This window comes from Pelobates fuscus, chromosome 6, assembly GCF_036172605.1.
Source record: "Pelobates fuscus isolate aPelFus1 chromosome 6, aPelFus1.pri, whole genome shotgun sequence".
NCBI classification, from domain to species: domain Eukaryota; kingdom Metazoa; phylum Chordata; class Amphibia; order Anura; family Pelobatidae; genus Pelobates; species Pelobates fuscus.
In genome coordinates, this window is record NC_086322.1 from 260,935,596 (window position 1) to 260,954,173 (window position 18,578).

Sequence of the window (18,578 nt, forward strand, 5' to 3'; positions counted from 1 at the left end):
GTGCTTGCATAATTGCAAAGCACTCAATGGAATGAACACACAAAAAATGTACAAAAAAGATGTTAGTGCATCATTCCTTTTTGCAGTAAGCTGACACAAACTGTATTACAATTTACGAAGCACAATTACTGGCACTGAAGCAAACTGCAGATCAAAAAAATAAAAAATAAATTGTAAGTGGCACTAGCAGTGGCGAGGCATAGCAGTAACAGTACCATACCTACCTCAATGACTCAGACTATGTCCCACTATCAACAGCCGGATCTGCTGGTCTATCTCCCTCAACAGTTGAAGGCAAAGTGTCTCGATGAATCCAGCTTTCAAAAACAGATTGATTTTAATGCTTCTCCTTTTTGTTCCTCTATTGGTCACTTCTCACTTGTGAATAAAATGTATATTTAGTCGCTGCCTCAAAGCCATTAAACTTTTCTTTCCACTTCTTGACAGGAGATATAGCCCAAACAATTTGGTCAAATTGCAATCTGGACAAAACTGAATACACAAGTCTACTGTTCAGTACCCTCCTCTCAGGTCCAGAATCCTAGTCTTTCCGAAGCAATCCTGGCTACCACATGCTTTCTGTTGGTCTATTTCCACCCCTGACCTTCTCCAGAAATGGTGGGCTCATTATCCACATCTAGGTTGTTGCAGTACCTGACACTATGCAGCATCTAACAAACAATAATAATAATGATAATAATATATTGGAAAAAAATATCTCCTGAAAATGTTTCCTTATTATGCGTCATAATGCTTGCTGTGTTCATTCCATGCAGTACTATATTGTGGATACATACTGAAATAAAGCGGTTATGCAGTGGCCTAACAAAAATGGCATTAGATGTATGTACTAATATGGAGATTTCTAACTAAAAATTATTTTAGTTTTTCCATCAAAGGATTCCAAACATAAGTAAAATGTATTATATCAATAAGATATCATTTTTATTCAGATTCTCTTATATATTACTACATCATTAAGATTAAATAAAACATCTTGCAAGACAATGCTATATACATGAAGGTATGTACAGAAAGAGCAATGTTCCAATTTACAGGGTATGTATTTGTCTGGAATTAAAGACACTCTTATTTTTTCAAAAAGTTTAGATGAGACAGACTGACAGTTGGTCTTCGAGTTACAATGTCTTTCCAAGCGGAAATGGACACAATTTAGAACATTAATCTTCCATAGCTTGAAACAGTTTAATAGATGGTGATGTTCAAATCTTTTGTATCAACCTTTTTAGGACATGACACAGACTTCTAGAAGGCTAGCAACTGAATGCATCCTATAGAAGATGCCAAAAGGAAGTCCAATGTTGACAATGGCGACCCACATCGGGTAGCCATAAAAATTCAACTCCAGGCCATTATCAAACTGAGGTCGAGCACCGAAGGCTGGCATGATCCAGAACTAGGAGAGGAAGAAGAAAAAACACTGAGAATCTTATAACACTCAAAATCTTATGTTGAGACAAACGGTGATAGAAAGAATCAAATATATACATATGTATTTATATATATATATATATATATATATCTTTGCATTTAAAGTCATTTTATAGATGTCTGTTTCTTACATTGCTTTAGTAAATAACTCTTCTTCCTATCATTGCCACATCTATGAGTAGCTGGACAGGATAAAACCTGACCAGCTGCATCTTTGTTGCCGATAGGACCGGCCAATTCTTTTAGTTCTACCTTTTACATTATGTTTTTGTTTATTTGCATAGCACCTACTAAAACTTACTATGTATAAAGACAAGCTGCTGGTACTGATAAATAGAAAAGGTAATCTATTTTTGTAACAGAAAAGGTCAAATATGTTACAACTAAATTGTGAATAGCAGAATGACCATTGTTGCCAAGAGAGAGCACTAATCTAGCTACACGCTAAAGGAGATAATGCATACCATTCTAAGATCCGTGAAGGTCTAAAACACACACGTACTGAGACCTAAATTAGTAATGACAGAGTGCTAATAGGACAAATGCACCCCTTTCCATATGGATGTTAACAACTCACAATTATGTTAGAAAGAAGCAGGAACAAAGAGATCTCCCTCAGGAATTTACTTTTCCAACCATTATGTACATCTCGTAGAGTGGAGTGGTGGTTCGACTCATGATGATTGGCATCTAGCTCATTCACATGACCAGGCCCAGAATGATTGTCTATGGAATGAATAGCCATCGGGTTACTGTAGACTTCCCTGTGGGGATTCTTGTCGTGGATAGCCTCAGAAGCATGATGCATATGAAAGTTATCATCTATAGGCTTTCTGTGTAAACCCTCTATAATGAAAACATTTTGCAGGGTGAGCTGTACAATCATAAGAAGAGCGTACACCAGATTCATGCTTTCAAGTTCATTCCCAGGAGAAGTGGCAATAATGGCTATTATAGAGTAATATGATATACAAATTTGTCCAAGAGCAGCCCCAATGAGCAAGGTAACGTCCAGGGCTCGAGTGGGGTTTTTGTGGCCATCCATGTCTCTTTTATCAAGCCTGTAGATAATTAAAGCCACAAGGGAACTTGCTGACATTAGGCTGAGTGCTACTATGTTGAATATGTAGAACATAATGAGTGCTTGTGATTTAGTTTCCTCTGAATTTACTTCAATCTCATAGACAATGAAGACACCTAGACCAGTTACAAGCAGCACAATCCCAAAGACAAGTCCCATAATGTGTTTTTTTACGTTAAAGGAATGTTGTGTTTGGTGTGAATGATGATTCATCAAAACACGTCCTACATTCTTCCACATCACATATGCCATGGCTGATGCAAAAAGGCTGTATTCAATATTAAATGGGTATAGATAATAATACCCAGTCTCGAAAGATTTACATATTTCCGTTACGCAGTCACAGCCAGATGATCCTCCACCAGCTGCAACAGAAAAAAAAAGTCAGATGAACATGTAAGCTACTAGTACTGAACTTCTAATAACAGGTCTAAAACATGTCAAAATGGTTTCTCAGTGTTCATAAAATACATATATTTTGGAGCTGCTGATATCTTGCGGTACACAAATACAGCTTGGTACATGGAGACAGCTTATACACATAGTTTGTGGACTAAGACTAATAAATATTTATATACTATAGTATGACTTGCCTGTTATATGCCAGATAGACAGACATACATATAGACAGAAAGATGGGTATATAGACAGAAAGACAGACGGTATATGGACAGACTGATAGATGGACAGACATACATACGTAGGCTCTAATACAATGTTCTTGTTATGAGGAACATATTTTTACTATCGCTATTTTAATATCACTATTGTATTCAGGTAACATTGATAGTTATCAGCGACAACATTATATCTTCTTTGTACACCTCTTCACCCATGATGGATTATTTTGCATTCTTTTTCGAATGACATATCACTCAAGTTTCTACTGTCTTACATTCCATCAACTACTTCTATTTAACTACTTCTATTTAGTTGACAATAATCAATGTTGTTTTCTTCCTGGCCAGTTAGATTTAATTTGATCTCTGGTGTTTGGCTGAAATATTATCTTTTAGCAATAGATGTGCAGAGGTTGTCTTACCTCTGTGACCACCCTGTGTATCATTGACCACTGGGGACTCTTCATGGACTGATTGATGCATGGATTCATCTGTCACAGCGGCCATCCATATAATCAGGTTAGTACTGAGTGTCAACATGAGACCACATCTAGACATAAACATGTTCATAATGAATGTAATTTGTCTGATGATCATACAGAGTGTGGACAATGATATAATTACTAATTGTAAAAGGAAAGTAACTTCTGAGAGTAGTTGTTTATGATGATTATGATTTTCTTTCATCACTATTTTATTTCTGCTTAGAGAACTTTAATCTACATAGCCAGTTAAGACAGATACCAGTGAGGCAGTGGCGTACCGACGGTGGGCCATTTGGGGGTACAACTACTTCACTTGTAAGGGGTCATCTATGGGGCCTGTGAACCCGGGCCCCTTACATGCACACAGACATGCACACAGTCAGGGAGATCTCTGCTGACCGAATCCTGGCTTCCCAGCATTGACGTGGTAACCACGGCAATGCTTGATTCAACGTGATGCCAGGACTAGCGGGAAGAGCCTTCACCCGGCAAAGGTAAAGGCAGAGAGCCTCTGCAGTCCCACTGGACCATCAGAGAATATGTTGGTAGGAAACAGGGAGGGGGAGGGGGACGGATATACTATTTAGAAAAATGACATAAAAAAAATAGATTAAAAATAGTTTCTCTCATCTCAACCTCCATTGCCCCTATTTTACCCAGCAAACATGCTCTCACACACACAATGCATCCCTACACACGCACAGACACACTGCATCCCTACACATACACTACACCCCCAAACCTCCCCACACAAACAATGCATCCTTACACACATACACACACATACAATGCATGCCTACACACACACAATGCATCCCTACACATACACTACACCCCCCAAACCTCCCCACACAAACAATGCATCCTTACACATACACACACACATACAATGCATGCCCACACACACACTGCATCCCTACACACACACACACACACACACACAACATCCCTACAAACACACACACACTGCATCCCTACACGCACAATGCATCCCTACATACACTCACACAATGCATCCCTACACACTCACAATGCACACACTGCGCACACACATACACAATATGCATCCCTTACGCACAATGCATCCCTTACACACACAGAAACACACAATGCGTCCTTTACACACACACAAACAAACAATGCATCCCATGTGCACACACACAGAAACTGACACTAGTTACTTTACAGTAGTGGGGAGAGAATGACACAACTGAAGGGGCTGCGATGGAGGGAATGACACACATGGAGGGGCTGGGACAGAGGGAATGACACATGTGGGGGGCTGGGATGGAGGGAATAAAACACATGGAGGGGCTGGGACAGAGGGAATGACAGACATGGAGGAGTTGGAACGGAGGGGATAACACACATAGGGGGACTGGGATGGAGGCAATGACACATGGAGGGGTTGTGGTGGGGGGAGCCATTTTCACACCAGAACCTTGTGATTTCTAGTTACGCCTCTGCAATTAGGTTTTTAATTGGACTTTTTAAATTTGAATTGGACTTTTTGTTATCTAAGATTCTCATAATGGATTTCGCAAACTCCTTCAACAAAAGATTTCTGGGGGAAAACAATCTGCACTATTCTTCTTGTAGGTGCTCCCTGTCACCATCACCCTATCATTTGTTGTTTAAATCTGTAATTATTTACTATAAATGAGAAATAGTTTAATTAATTAAAAAACACTAATAAAGCTGTGCCTCATTTATTAGTTTGCCAAACAGTTTGTTCATGCCTTTTCATGTGAATACTAAAGTACACATCATATAAACCCTTAATCAGGTGCTTATAATGTAAGCATTTTGTCCCACTGCAAAATTTATAAAATATGGTTTATGTAGGAGAGTTTGATATTCATTATGATGCAGACTTTTTGATTATTTGCTGTACTATAACACTGATTACCCCAATGCTTGCCGGATAGATGGGATTTTAGTCTAATTATATAATGGGGTTACAAGAATGCTATCAGGTTTAGCTTAGGAATGCAAAAGCTTATATAAGTTATCCATTGTGTAGCAGTAATGAAGCTGTTCATTTTTGGTAAAAAAAAAAAAAAAGAAAGATAATGCAAAGCATGCTAGATTAACTTTTACATACATATACACAGTATCACAGTATATTCAGTATATTCCTACCTGGTCAAATTCATGTGAATCTGTATGCAGTCTTGACTCGATACCCACAGAAAGTATGTCTGTGATAAGAACAAGGAATTTTAAACACTTCATTGAGACATAATCCACAGTGGGTGTGAGAGAACTGGTGGAAGGCAGGAGTGAAAAATAGAGATATCAAAAAGAAAAATGGAAAAGGGATGAATGTGTAGAATTCAAATAACAGAGGAAAAGGACAAAAAGATCAGAAGGCAGACTTACAGGGACACTATAATAACCTTAAGAACCTACAGCCATTTTATATGTTATGGTAAAAGGTGGTCCCTGTTACTGTGTCCCTGTACAGAGAGATTGCTTATAATCTCGTTGCTACTTTTAAAAAAAAACAAAAAAACAAAAAAAAAAAAACAGTTGCTGCTTGTTAACCCCTTAACCCCTTAAGGACACATGACATGTGCGACATGTCATGATTCCCTTTTATTCCAGAATTTTGGTCCTTAAGGGGTTAATGTGCCTGTCACCACTACTAGTAAATACTGCCTAGTTTCCAATGGCAAAATGTCACAAGTAGCAACAGAGACTAATGGCTCCAATCATTGTCTATGGGAGACACTAACCACTACTTTGTGACTAGCTTCTGGTTTCTAACCCTACTTGGCTGTCACAAGCTCAAAAAAGTTTCCTTCCAACTGAGTAACATTTTACCAGTCAGCCACTGGAGTACTTCACACAAGGTGAAGTGTGCATGCTCAGATGTCTGTTTCTGTGCTTTACCAGCAAGCTGCTAGTAATACCCAGGACATACTTGAAAACTAGAGAAATCTTATTGTATCCTTCCTGGTAAAATATTTTATAAATAAATAAATAAAAGTTGATGTGTCTAAAATAGCCACCATTATTAAAGGGTTACTTTAAGCTTCAAAACAACCATAGCCCACTGCAGTGGTTACTAAGCCAGCTCTGTTCCCAAGTAATGTGTCATACAGTTAAGCAGTGGTTTTGCCCCCTTGTCTGGGTATTCCCTGGGCAAAGAATTGACAGTCTTTGGCTGATTGGTGACACTCCAATAGGGCTGCCGGATGCAGAGTTACATCTCAGGAAGCAAAGGGGTTAGACTCCGTACGTGCAAAGTTTCATTGCAAAGCACTGCAGTGGACACCATACCAAATCAAATCAAATCACTGAAGTGGTCATGGTGCTTGGAGAAAGGAAAGTAACCTTTTCAATGTAATTTTAAGTTTTTGCCATACCCCTCAAGTGTCCCTATTTTTTTACTTAAATCTCTCTGTATTTGAGTTTACTTACCTGCATCACTACAAAGAGGCCTTGAATAACCGGGTGAACAATTTTGAGTGGAGACTCACAGTGACTCAGTGTAACTGATTTTCCAATCTTCAGGACATCAAGAACCAATGTGCAGACACCAAATAGAACCAAACCCCCTGTTGAAGAACGCAGAAAACATAAGGAAATGATTATGCATGGTAGCACTTAAATTATTATTGAGACAAGAAGAAAAAAAAATCTCTAAGTAAACTAATTAGTTCAGCTAATCAGCCTTGAATTTGAATTTCACTTGGAATGTACTTTAAAGGACCACTATAGTGCCAGGAAAACATACACGCTTTCCTGGCACTATAGTGCCCTGAGGGTGCCCCCACCCTCAGGGTCCCACTCCCGTAGCGCTGAAGGGAGAGGAAGGGGTTAATCCCTTACCTTTTTTCCAGCGCCAGGCTCCCTCGGCCCTGGGGACTCTCCTCCCTCTTCTTCCGTCATCGGCTGAATGCGCATGCGCGGCAATGCATGCACCATAGGTGCACCATAGGTTTCTATGAAACTGCTATGTTTACAGCAAAAAAGGTTAAACCTAGCTGGACCTGGCACCCAGACCACTTCATTAAGCTGCAGTGGTCAGGGTGCCTATAGTGGTCCTTTAATTCTCACCTTAGTAAATAACCCTGTATGACAAAGCAGGGGCAAATGTATGAAGTAATGTGGTGATAAGTATCTTATGGTCTATTAAGCAGCCTGAAACCTTCTAAATCAAACCTTTATCTTGCTCATCATTATTTGCATCGATGTATGTATTTAGATTCTTCATAGTTAATGCAGGGCTGTCTTAATGCATGGGCACGCTGGGCAGTTACCTGGGGGTCCCACAAGCATAGGGTCCCCATAAGCTTGCCAACCTTCAGTATATTATTCCTAGAGATTGATTCAGAACCTTCAAACTCTCTTAAGGTGACTAATCATGTCAGTATCAGCTGTTATCTATACATGCAATCTTACTGTTACAACTATGTATTGTAACCTTGACAAAAACAATGTACACTAATTATACATAAGCAAGACAAAATCAACACACACAATCTTTTGAAGCTGTAAAACTATAGTAAAGTTCTTCTAGTATGTTTAAGAGTCCGTGTCAGTTGCCTCTCCCTGCTACTTACTAAAGGTTTGTGTGGATTAATCTTTGTTGTACTGCATGTTTTTTTAATGTTTCAACACTGATTTTGTTGGAGGTACCAATAAATATAAGCATTATTTTATCGATCATTTTACATTTTCATTCATGTAAGTGGTTGTGTAGGCAGGTCACCAGTGCACTGCTTTGGGTTAATGTAAGATTTGCATCGACCTATGAAAACCTGCTGTTTAAATGGTAATGGAAGTGGGGGGTATATGTCTTGCCTCATTTACAGCTAAAACCTTTTGCATGTGTGCTTCATTAAGACGTTATCTAACTCTTCTGGAACCTCACCCATGACATCTCTTACATTGTGTATTGTTCTAGTCATGCCAGTAGAGGTAATTTTTACTGTGTAATTTTTACTCTACATTGTTTAAACCTTTTTGTTTGTTATCTTACCTCTCAGCCAAATTGGTCCAGCATGTGAGTCTTTTGGAATGATGCCGTTATTGTATCTTGCCGTCCACAAGAGATAAGTGACCATCCAGCAGCCAGTGAGGCACATAAGGACACTGAGATAAGAAAGGACTTCTCGCTCCACCACTGCCACCTCATAAAAAGCACCACTGCTAACTAACGCACATCCAAGCAAAACTATATGTATTCCAATCAGGCCCGACATGAGACGTCCACCTTTCTTCCAGTCTGCTGTTTCACTCGAATTGGTGGACAGAGCATTTAGGCTAGTTTTTTCGAATTTGGAGTCTGGACCTTCTTTGTGGGTTACAGTAGGAATGTGACTCTCAGTTTGCTGATCTCCCATATTCAGCTTCTGGAAAAGAAAAATTAATATTTTAATCTTTGTTTTTTTGTACAATACTTTCTGCTAGTGACTCTCCTCAAACCCTATGGTGATTTTCTTCTGGTTTAAAACATACGGTAGGCAATTATAGTTTGGCAACCATAAATAAATAAATAGCCGACACAATAACGACAGACACATTATTCATCTTTTCTTTTGGGCAAAGGCCGTGACATTTATTTTTTGTAAGTGTGGTATACAAAACATTTTATACTTATCCATAAAATCAAATAAATCACAACAATTGCATATTGGGATATTCTTTTCTTAGCCAGTCAGGCCTATTTCAAAAAATTAAATAACCAACAAGCCTTTATACTTTACCATCAAGGATGGGAAAAGAAGAAATACAACAAAATAACAAATTAACAAAACAGGGTTGGTGTCCAAACACCACAGCTCTCTTCTTTTCTTCAAAACAGCCCAAAAAAGACAGAGGTAAGCCCGATTTATATAATCACTTTCCTTCCATTCCAGATTGCGCCGTGCCATCAGCAAATGTATATGTTATGGCTCTAAGTCCCCAATCACAAGGCAGGGATTCTAAATTGTATTTCTAAATGTTTCTAACATGCCTCACAGACCTCACATAAGGTCGGAACCCTTGACATTAACTCCTGCTAACTCCTGCCAACATGCATGGATTTATCACCTCTGGCGATAAATATATGCATGGTAGGCAATAATAACTAAATAATCAAAAATAAAGAATCCCCCCAATAACAACAGACACATTATTATCCTTTTAGCCTGGGCAAAAACAGTGGTAATTATTCTTGTATAAAAACAATTTATACTTAAAAAAGCAAATACATTCCTAACAAATAGCTGTCATTTCAGACCTCCTAATCCCTTCCATAAGATGACAAATTGAAGCTGAGAGTGGATCCACAAACCCTTTCATCAGCTCGCTGCATGTCTCTCTTCACAAAAGAGTGACCTAAAACCCAAATCGTCCTAATGGAACCTAAGGAAAAAATAATGTTAGAGCATAGACATCACAAGATATTTGGTCTTACACAACGTTTAAAACATTTTTCTCCATTTCCCAATCCGTTAAATGCATTCCTCATCAAAGCCAACTCTAGTCCCTTCTGTAGCAGCATCTGTGTGGAGTATGAGGAGTGAGAAGACAATTTCCATCTGAGGCCCAAGTGCTCCAGACACAGCAGTAAAACCCTTGGAAACAGAAACCTAGTTAATGACAAACTCGACTTATGCACTAAAAAAGAACCTTGAACTGAAGGGCGGACATCTAGATGCGCAGACGTAGCTGTCACAAGACATACCATGCCCCTACTAACATGAAAGAAATGGATCCGATTATCTTTTTCAATCTTATCAGTTTTTTGAAAAACAAAGTAATATAGAAAACACTCTCCCAGTCTACCAAGACATCATTAAACAAAAGAATGAGGAAAAACAAAAACTCTCCCAGTCTACCAACACATCCTTAAACAAAGGAATAGAAGCATTGAACTCGCTAAAAAAAAAACTCACTTTTCCTACAAAAATTCACTTATCCTAAAAGTCACCAAGAAAGCTAAAAAAAAGACTGCAATAATCATAAAAACCCAAACTGTGAGAAATAGCTAATATTTAAAACCTCAACTAAATCACACAGAAGGGGATAGGTATAGGTTAAGGGGATAGGTGGGATAGGTTAATTGCTGCGTTATTACAAAATGATCAGAAACCACAAAAATAGGCAATACCAGATAGTCTACTGGATATTATTATTATTATTATTATTATTATTATTATATAGCGCCAGCAAATTTCGTAACGCTGTACAATGGGTATGGCATTCTTACTTAAGTGTTTCTTAAAGGGATACTATAGGCAGCCAGACCACTTCTTCTCAATGATGTGGTCTGGGTGCCATATACCCCCTTCCCCTTTTAACCCTGCAATGTAAAACATTGTTCTGCAGTAATGTCTACATTACAGGGTTTAAATGCCATTAGTGGCTTTTCTGTCCTAATAGCTGAGTAAAATTTGGCTAGCTCAAGCATATGACCTCATAGATTGGCAAGGCATTTTGCTGTGCATGCTCACTAGCCTTCCAATGGCTTACTGTGGGAAAGCAGTGGATTTGCTGAGATCATCAGTCTTGAGGGAAACACATGTTAATAAAACTACTGTATTATTTTAGAAGCAGTGGGTCATCTAAGTAGTTAGAAGGGCACAATAGTGTTGAGAATACATGTTTGTATTCCTACCTCCATTGTGTTCCTTTAATAAAAACAATAACAAAAGCTTGAATCTACTCTCAATCTCTTGTGAAAAAGATACCACAAAGCTCAAGCAACATAAAATGTTGGTGCTTTCATGAGCAGCTGCCTGGCTTGTCCCTAATTAATTGACATAGGCATTCTGGTAAATCTTGAATGATACTAGGAATATACATAGCTCATAACAAAATGTTGAACTTCAAACAAAGAAAAAAACGAATTAATTCAAAGATTAATAACAAAAATACTCTTAGATTGCATTGAATGAATCACCTGCACCTGACTCATTGTCAGAGTGGAACAAAATTTAGTTCCAAACATTTTGCAGCTCAACACCCCAGATCAATACTGTCAAAATCAATACAGCCCAAATCAATAAAGCGATTACAAGAAAAAGCTCTAACAGTGTCAAATTTTTAGTTAAATCTTGCTCAGACCATTCATCTGGTCATGAGACAAAAGACCATCCTTTGCCTCAGGGAACTAACAGAACCAGCAGCATCAGCAAATAGCTCCAAGCAATTGTTGTTTTGAAAATCTGATTGTGTGCTAAAAAAGCATTTCCAGACCCTGAGACCATTATCCATACCTGCTCTTACAAAGCAAAATTTTCTTTTCTTTCTTCAAATTTGCAAGCTACTGGACCTACTGGTCTTTTATTGCTCCAGTGGGACACTAAACCACTCTACTAGTTTGCAAAACAAGGACAGTAGCCCCAAAGATTAGTCTTCTGAACTTGAACGCGTAAATAAGGAATAATCTAATGTGAGCAACCAGATTCCAAATTTACAGTCCAATCCAAAAATAAAAAAGGAAAGGCTTCAAAAAGATAAGATAAGGGAATTGAAAGCAGTTGGATGTACCGACACTAGTCTACAAACTGACTCAATGTCCACTTTTGATGTAAGCACTCCAACTCTATAGTAACATATCCAAGGCAGCTCATGATCAAGAAACTGAACATTCATCCTTATGAAATTTAAGGAAGCACTAGCAGGATAGGAGAGATGACGTATAAGCCCAAAGGAACCCAGCTCCTTTTTTGGAATCAAACCAAACGAGGACAAATGAAAATTCTTAAAGGGGACAGTCAAAAGAGACTTCAATTCTCCCTAACACAAACTCCTGCAATTTGCACAAGCTTGAGAATTGAGCTTGACTCTTAAAACCAGAGGACACATTCTTAACCATAGCACAACCAGATCCATTAAAACTGGGTATACTAAAACATTTGGAATAAAAAGTAAGCCATCTGTCTGTAGGGATACAGCTGCAGGTAAGGCAGGCATGTTTGCACCTGAACTGGAGTTGACACTTTTAACACCCTGTTTTCACCCTCAGCTAGCAACCGCTGCGAGTCGCTTAAAACAGCGAAAAGCAGAATGTCACCCATGGCAATATGAACATCACGTATAAGTTTATAGGAATTAGGCATTTGCATTGTCCCTCATTATTAAAAGTCCAACACATGTTCTTTTTCATATTTCCAACAGTGGCCAATACTTCCACCATAGTTTGGCTTTTACTAAGAAGCCTTTGAGCAAGCATTACATTTAACCAGTGCCACTGTCTTTCATTCCTCAGTTTAAAGAAGAATGAACAGAACCAAGTAATACCACCAATTGTCTTATAAGCCTCCAGAATTAATTCCAAGTGATGAAATAACTACATCAGGGGTGCCCAAAAGGTAGATCCACAGATGTGGTAGAACTACAACTCCCATGATGCTTTGCATGCCTTTAGAATGACAAAGCATCCTGGAAGCTGTAGTTTTAAAACATCTGGGGATCTACCTTTTGGGCACCCCTGAACTGAATATATTAGGACGTCTCACTTATGACCGCTGAAAATATTCAGAAGGCTATTAGCCAATTATTTCACGATTGAGGAATCACTCTGCATTTTTCATTCTCTTGTTCATTATCAGATCTGTAAAATTATTTAGCTGAGGGGAGAAGTGGTAGAAAATCTACATAAATCTTCCAAATTATTTATTTTACAAGAGGAAAGCACTGTCATGGTAGAGCCTCATTTTTAACTAAACTTGTTGATAAAAAAAGTAAAAAAAATAATAATAATATATATATATATTTTATTATTATTATTTTTTTAGCACTACCACTCCCATTACCCCAAGTCTGAGCTGGCTCATTGTTAATTATAAAAGCTTTTAACATCTCGGATGTAGTGCAAAAATATATATTCTTTTTTTTTTGTTTGCTTACCTTTGTGGCATTATTTTACAACAAACCTTTTCTTAACCTTTCTTACCAGAGTGTAAAAATTGCTGCAACACCAACAGTGTCAATGTCACCAAGGTCAGCATTTTCTCACTTTGCAAATAAACATTTTCGCAGAGTGTAAAAAGTGCTACCATATATCAAAGCATATGTGAACTTGGAGAAAACGATAATTCAGACACTTTAAGCACTTTTTTTTTCTTGAATTGACATGTAAAAAAAAAGTTATATAAATTCAAGTGAAAAGGGCTTATTCTAGAAAATCAGTCCAAACAAGATTAAAAAATATATATATTTACATTATCTGTGATTTATCAGACGATAGTAATAGACTTATAACCCTAGCCTGATGTTTCTTATCAGTATGTAAGGAATTTACATTAGATAAGATTTGAGAGATTAAACCAAGGGTCAACGACCTTTTTCCACATAGGGACGTAAATGGATGGACGTCTGCCTTTATCTAGCTAAAAAACAACAACATGATAATACTTATTTGATATACTTATGTAGAATTTGCATATTTAAGGAAACCAAAGTAGAATAGGTACTAAAGTTAAATGATCAAAATTAGAAAATATATATATTTTGTTATTTTGATCTTTCAGTTGTTTAGTAGATAACCCCCACATTTGTTATTCTTGTGTGGTATTGCCATGTTTAAGAATTCCAATTAAGGGAGCTATCTGCTAAAAAAAAAAAAAAAATCACATAATTTGGTATCCTTAAATATGGCATTCCCATGTAAGGGTTACCAATTAATGGAGTTATCTACCAAACGGTTAAAAGACCAAAAATTTTTTAAAGATACCAAATAAGGAAGCTATGTACTAAACACAAATACACACTTTATATTGATTTTTAAGAGCTGGAGTGATTCATCTAGCTGGGATTCAGTGGGGCTGAACTCTGTTGAACTCCACGTCGCGTCCTGTAGTGGTGCTGGTGCTATGATGACGGTATATCCCAGTTGGCGAAACACTACAGGGAGCACAATGGAGCTGTACAGGAGGAGCACAGAAAGTACATAGCTCCTTCACCACCCGTTCACCCACCATATAATATTTTGGCAGAGTAGACACTTGCCATGTGGGTATGCAGGTGCCTACCGTGGCAAGTGATGCTTCTAAAGTTCAGGGCAGTGGTGGTCATCTTAGGTTCTTATTGGCCCTGCTTTGGGCTAGATGCCCTGATTTTATTATTGGCATTTGTGGGCCTCTAAAATTGCTAAATCAAAGCCATTGGATACGATCCCTGGCTTAGACAATATAGGCTGCATTCTCTTAGCAGACAAAGAGTTTACTATGATTACTGAGTAGCAATTTTCACATACACTTTATTGAAGAAATTGGTATTCAGTAGGGAGAATAAACACAAACAATCCTGGCTAAATTGTCTCTTGATTGATCACTTTGTTATAACGGCAATTGAGTTTATGAAATATATAATTACTTTTGGATTTGTTAAAATAACTAATTTGAAAATTCACCGCATGTTCATCAAATCATCTAAATTTACTTTTACGAAAACAGAATAAATATATATTTTTCAAGGAAAAAAAAGCATGCTGTAGTGGTTATAGTGCTTAAAGTATTCCTTAAATATCAGTTTGGATCAATATATTGAAACAAAACAGGCAGGTGTAGATATAAAAAAAAACTAGTATAAAAAGGCTAAAGCAATAAATAAATAAATGAAAATGTAATAAATGTAAAAAACTGAATAAATATATATAATTTTAAAAACCCATAACAATATTTGAACTCTAAATTAATAACAAATTATATATAATAGATAGCAATTGCACAATACATGTAAAAACAAAACAAAAAAATGATAATAGAGTACTTACAGTCACTCTGCTCTGATGTTTTGAAGAATTCACCCTGAGCGGATTCTTGGTCCCAAATCTTCTTCCAGATGAGGTGCTGTTGGCTGAGGCTGATGTGTGTGTCTCCTGCAGCTTTTTTTTAACCTCTCTCCCTCCGCTGCTGCCCGTGCTGTGCCTCCTCAGGGGGCACTCTATATGTGGGAAAAAGTGATCGTCCCAGCAGGATAATATTACAGGGGCCTGGTCACAGTGTTAAAGTGCCCTGGTACCTGACTTGGCCCCATGTTCAACAGTATGCATTAGGTGGCTCTGTGTGAATGGGCCACCCAATGAGTTCCCAAAGTGGAAGTTCCTCCACTGGCAATGTGGCACCTGGGTTCCCAGGACCACTGGCCCCCTGACAACAATCACATTTGTCACGCTCTGATGGCAACCCCATGGACATAAATTGTCAAGAACCGAGTTTAACTTGGTTCTGGAGGTGGAAGCACAACCTAGTAGCTGTCAGGGTGAGTGAGGGGTGGTTAACCCCACAATGTGAATTTTGCTGTATATCTAAAATGGCAACAATTTAGATTGCAGGAGTGAAGTAGCAGGGTCACAATACCAAGGCCATTTCATTAATATTAAGTGGTCTTGATGCTCAGAACGCTACAGAAATTCTAGATAATTTCCTTTTCATTTTCAACATACTCAGGACCTGCTTTGTAAGCTCTGCCTACAATAGTGGGCGCTCAAGCATCTGCAGCTTACCGTCTATCTCAGAGATGTCCTTTAGCCTCATCATAAAGTCTTCAGTCAAGCTTTCCACTCTACCCAGCCCTTGTCCAGAGTTAGTGGAGGAGCACAGGCTTAGTTGGTTTCCTCTTTGGTCTTTGGAATGTTGCCACTTTTAAACCTGGTAAGAAGCTCCTTCAATGTTTACATTTGCCCTGTTCTTGCCAGTACCACGGATTTCACACTGGCATATAGCACATTTGCTCACTTTCTTCCTTCTCAATTTGCAGCCCTTACTTAATTTGTTGTCTTGATCCCCAGGCAGGAGCAGTGTCGTTGGGCTCTCCCTCTTCCAATTCTTCCGGAGATGAAGCTGCACAATTTTGGAACCAGGTCTCGCCACAGGGGAGCCATAGATGCGATTGTGCAGGAATAGGAATACAAACCTGACAGTACACAGCTCTTTTCTCCAAAATGTCTCACACAGGTCTAAAGTAAGTTTATGAAATTGCTTTCCTGCCATTTTGGTAAGCACCATAGCATCAGCCAATCCCTAGCTAGCCCTAAGTTCCAAGTCACAATTTAGGGATTCTAAATTCTGCCCAGATACATCAAAAATCTGCCCAGAGACTCCTAACTTACCTCATAGCCCTGAGCGACTCCTTAAAAGCTTGACCTTAACCCTTGCCACCTTGCATATGTTGTCACACATACCAATTAATTTTTGGCTTATTTGGGCATATAAAGTAATGGATTCTCTTAGCAGAGGAAGGGATTACTCTACTTCATGATTAGTGATTTTCCCATAAACTTCAATGGAGGAAATGCTATTTATAAATCTGAGTAAACATTTACTTTGGTATGAGACCCAAGATATGAGCAATCACAAAGAAATTAAAAAAGGCACAGGCCTCCACATGCATGCATTGTGTAGTATGTGTAGTGTACATAATGTATCATGTACAGGCAATTAGCAGTTTTATGAAAGGAACACTCTATGTCCTGGCACCCTCCCTCCCCCATGAAAGCATTGAAACTGTTTTAGGACGACTGGCTTAATGCCACAGTCCTGCCAGGTGCCACTCCCTGCCTCCACTACATCCTTTAGAGAACTCCTGCTTAGATACTTCCATTTGTTCCCTTGAGCTGAACCCCTGTAGTGCAAAGTAAGTCCATTGGCTGAGAGAGTGTCAATGGATCTCTCTGAACCAATGACAGACTTTGCTCAAATAGAGAGCTAAGTCGAGTTCTAAGTTGAGCTAAGCTAAGATTACTAAAATGATGTGACTATTTACAATGGGGAAAAGGTGCACAAGAAGTCCTTAAAGAACCACTATAGGCACCGAGACCACTTTAAGGAAGTGACCTGGGTGCCAGGTCCATCTAGGGTTTAACCCTACAGCTGTAAACTTCAGAGAAACTGCTATGTTTACAATAGGGTTAATCCAGCTTCTAGTGGCTGTCTCATTGACAGCCGCTAGAGGCGCTTCCACGCTTCTCACTGTGAAAATCACAATGAGAAAACGCTGGACGTCCATAGGAAAGCATTGAGAAATGCTTTCCTATGGACTGATTGAATATGCGCTCGCGCGGCTCTTGCCGCACATGCGCATTCGGCGGATGACGTCGGAAGAGGGAGGAGAGTCCAACAGCGCCGAGGAAGCCCAGCGCTGGAGAATGGTAAGCTTTTAACCCTTTCCTCCCCCTAGAGGGGGACCCTGAGGGTGGAGGGGGACCCAAAAGACCCTATAGAGCCAGGAAAACAAGTTTGTTTTCCTGGCACTATAGTGGTCCTTTAAGGTGCTTGATATTTTAAAAAAAATCTGTTTGTACATTCAAAGCAATAGGCACATTTCTAAAGGCATTTTTTGCAGTATATACACTAAGCAGAGAATATTAAATAAAGAGTAGCAGTAATTATTCCTGGCTGATACATATAAGAAGCTTGTTGCACACTAATATACTATACTATAACATACTACACTAATACATATACTAATATGTGGCTGGACTATGTGTATGTATGTTGTCAATTACTATTATTCATACACAGATATTCATACAAATATTGATGTGTGTAAAGAACCCATGACGAAATTAGATTATTGTGAAACTACGATTTGTTTTAGAATTTATGTGTGATGTGAGCTGAGCATAGCTGATGTGCTGCCTGTAGACCAATGCCAGAAAACTGTGTTGGATTACCAGATAATATCGTGAGCTGGCTGCAGTCTGCGACCTCTTTTGTAAATTTTCATTTTCAGGTTTTGCAATGCTAGATAGCCTTACTCACATGATCAGGACCACAGAAAAATGTCATGCATTGTCGTCTACTTGTTCCTTCCCCAAAAATCCTAATTCCAGGCGTTTATAATTTTTAGAATACATACCATCACACCAAATTGGATCACTCGCTTCAACATAAAGAGACTATGAGAAAAGACGGGCTCTGAACTCCTAAAACAAATCTGTACCATTTATTCTTTAAATATTAATAACCAGTCTATGTTTGACAAAAAGGGAAT

The 18,578-nt window shown here is 38.5% G+C and overlaps 2 protein-coding genes across 2 annotated transcripts in view; one reads left to right on the forward strand and one right to left on the reverse strand.

Annotated features, from left to right (window-relative positions):
- Positions 1 to 18,578, forward strand: part of USH1G (USH1 protein network component sans) — a 784,266-nt gene that overhangs the window by 88,207 nt on the left and 677,481 nt on the right. The gene's annotated exons all lie outside the window — the stretch shown is intronic.
- On the reverse strand, positions 963 to 18,496 carry LOC134565777 (proton channel OTOP2-like). Its single transcript, XM_063425425.1, has 7 exons — positions 18,444 to 18,496; positions 8,629 to 9,001; positions 7,065 to 7,201; positions 5,781 to 5,839; positions 3,576 to 3,703; positions 2,030 to 2,898; positions 963 to 1,417 (listed from the first exon to the last, which is right to left on the reverse strand). The coding sequence occupies exons 1-7, from the start codon at positions 18,474 to 18,476 to the stop codon at positions 1,247 to 1,249; spliced, it is 1,770 nt and encodes a 589-aa protein (XP_063281495.1). The 5' UTR covers positions 18,477 to 18,496; the 3' UTR covers positions 963 to 1,246.

What these genes read in the sequence shown, in the direction of transcription:
- LOC134565777 (XM_063425425.1), bottom strand. Translation starts at nt 18,476, where the DNA reads ATGTTGAAGCGAGTGATCCAATTTGGTGTGATG. An exon ending in GCCTCTTTGTAGTGATGCAG is followed by an intron (nt 5,840 to 7,064) that starts GTAAGTAAACTC and finishes TTCTTATCACAG; the next exon opens with ACATACTTTCTGTGGGTATC. An exon ending in TGCTTCTTTCTAACATAATT is followed by an intron (nt 1,418 to 2,029) that starts GTGAGTTGTTAA and finishes TTCCTCTCCTAG; the next exon opens with TTCTGGATCATGCCAGCCTT.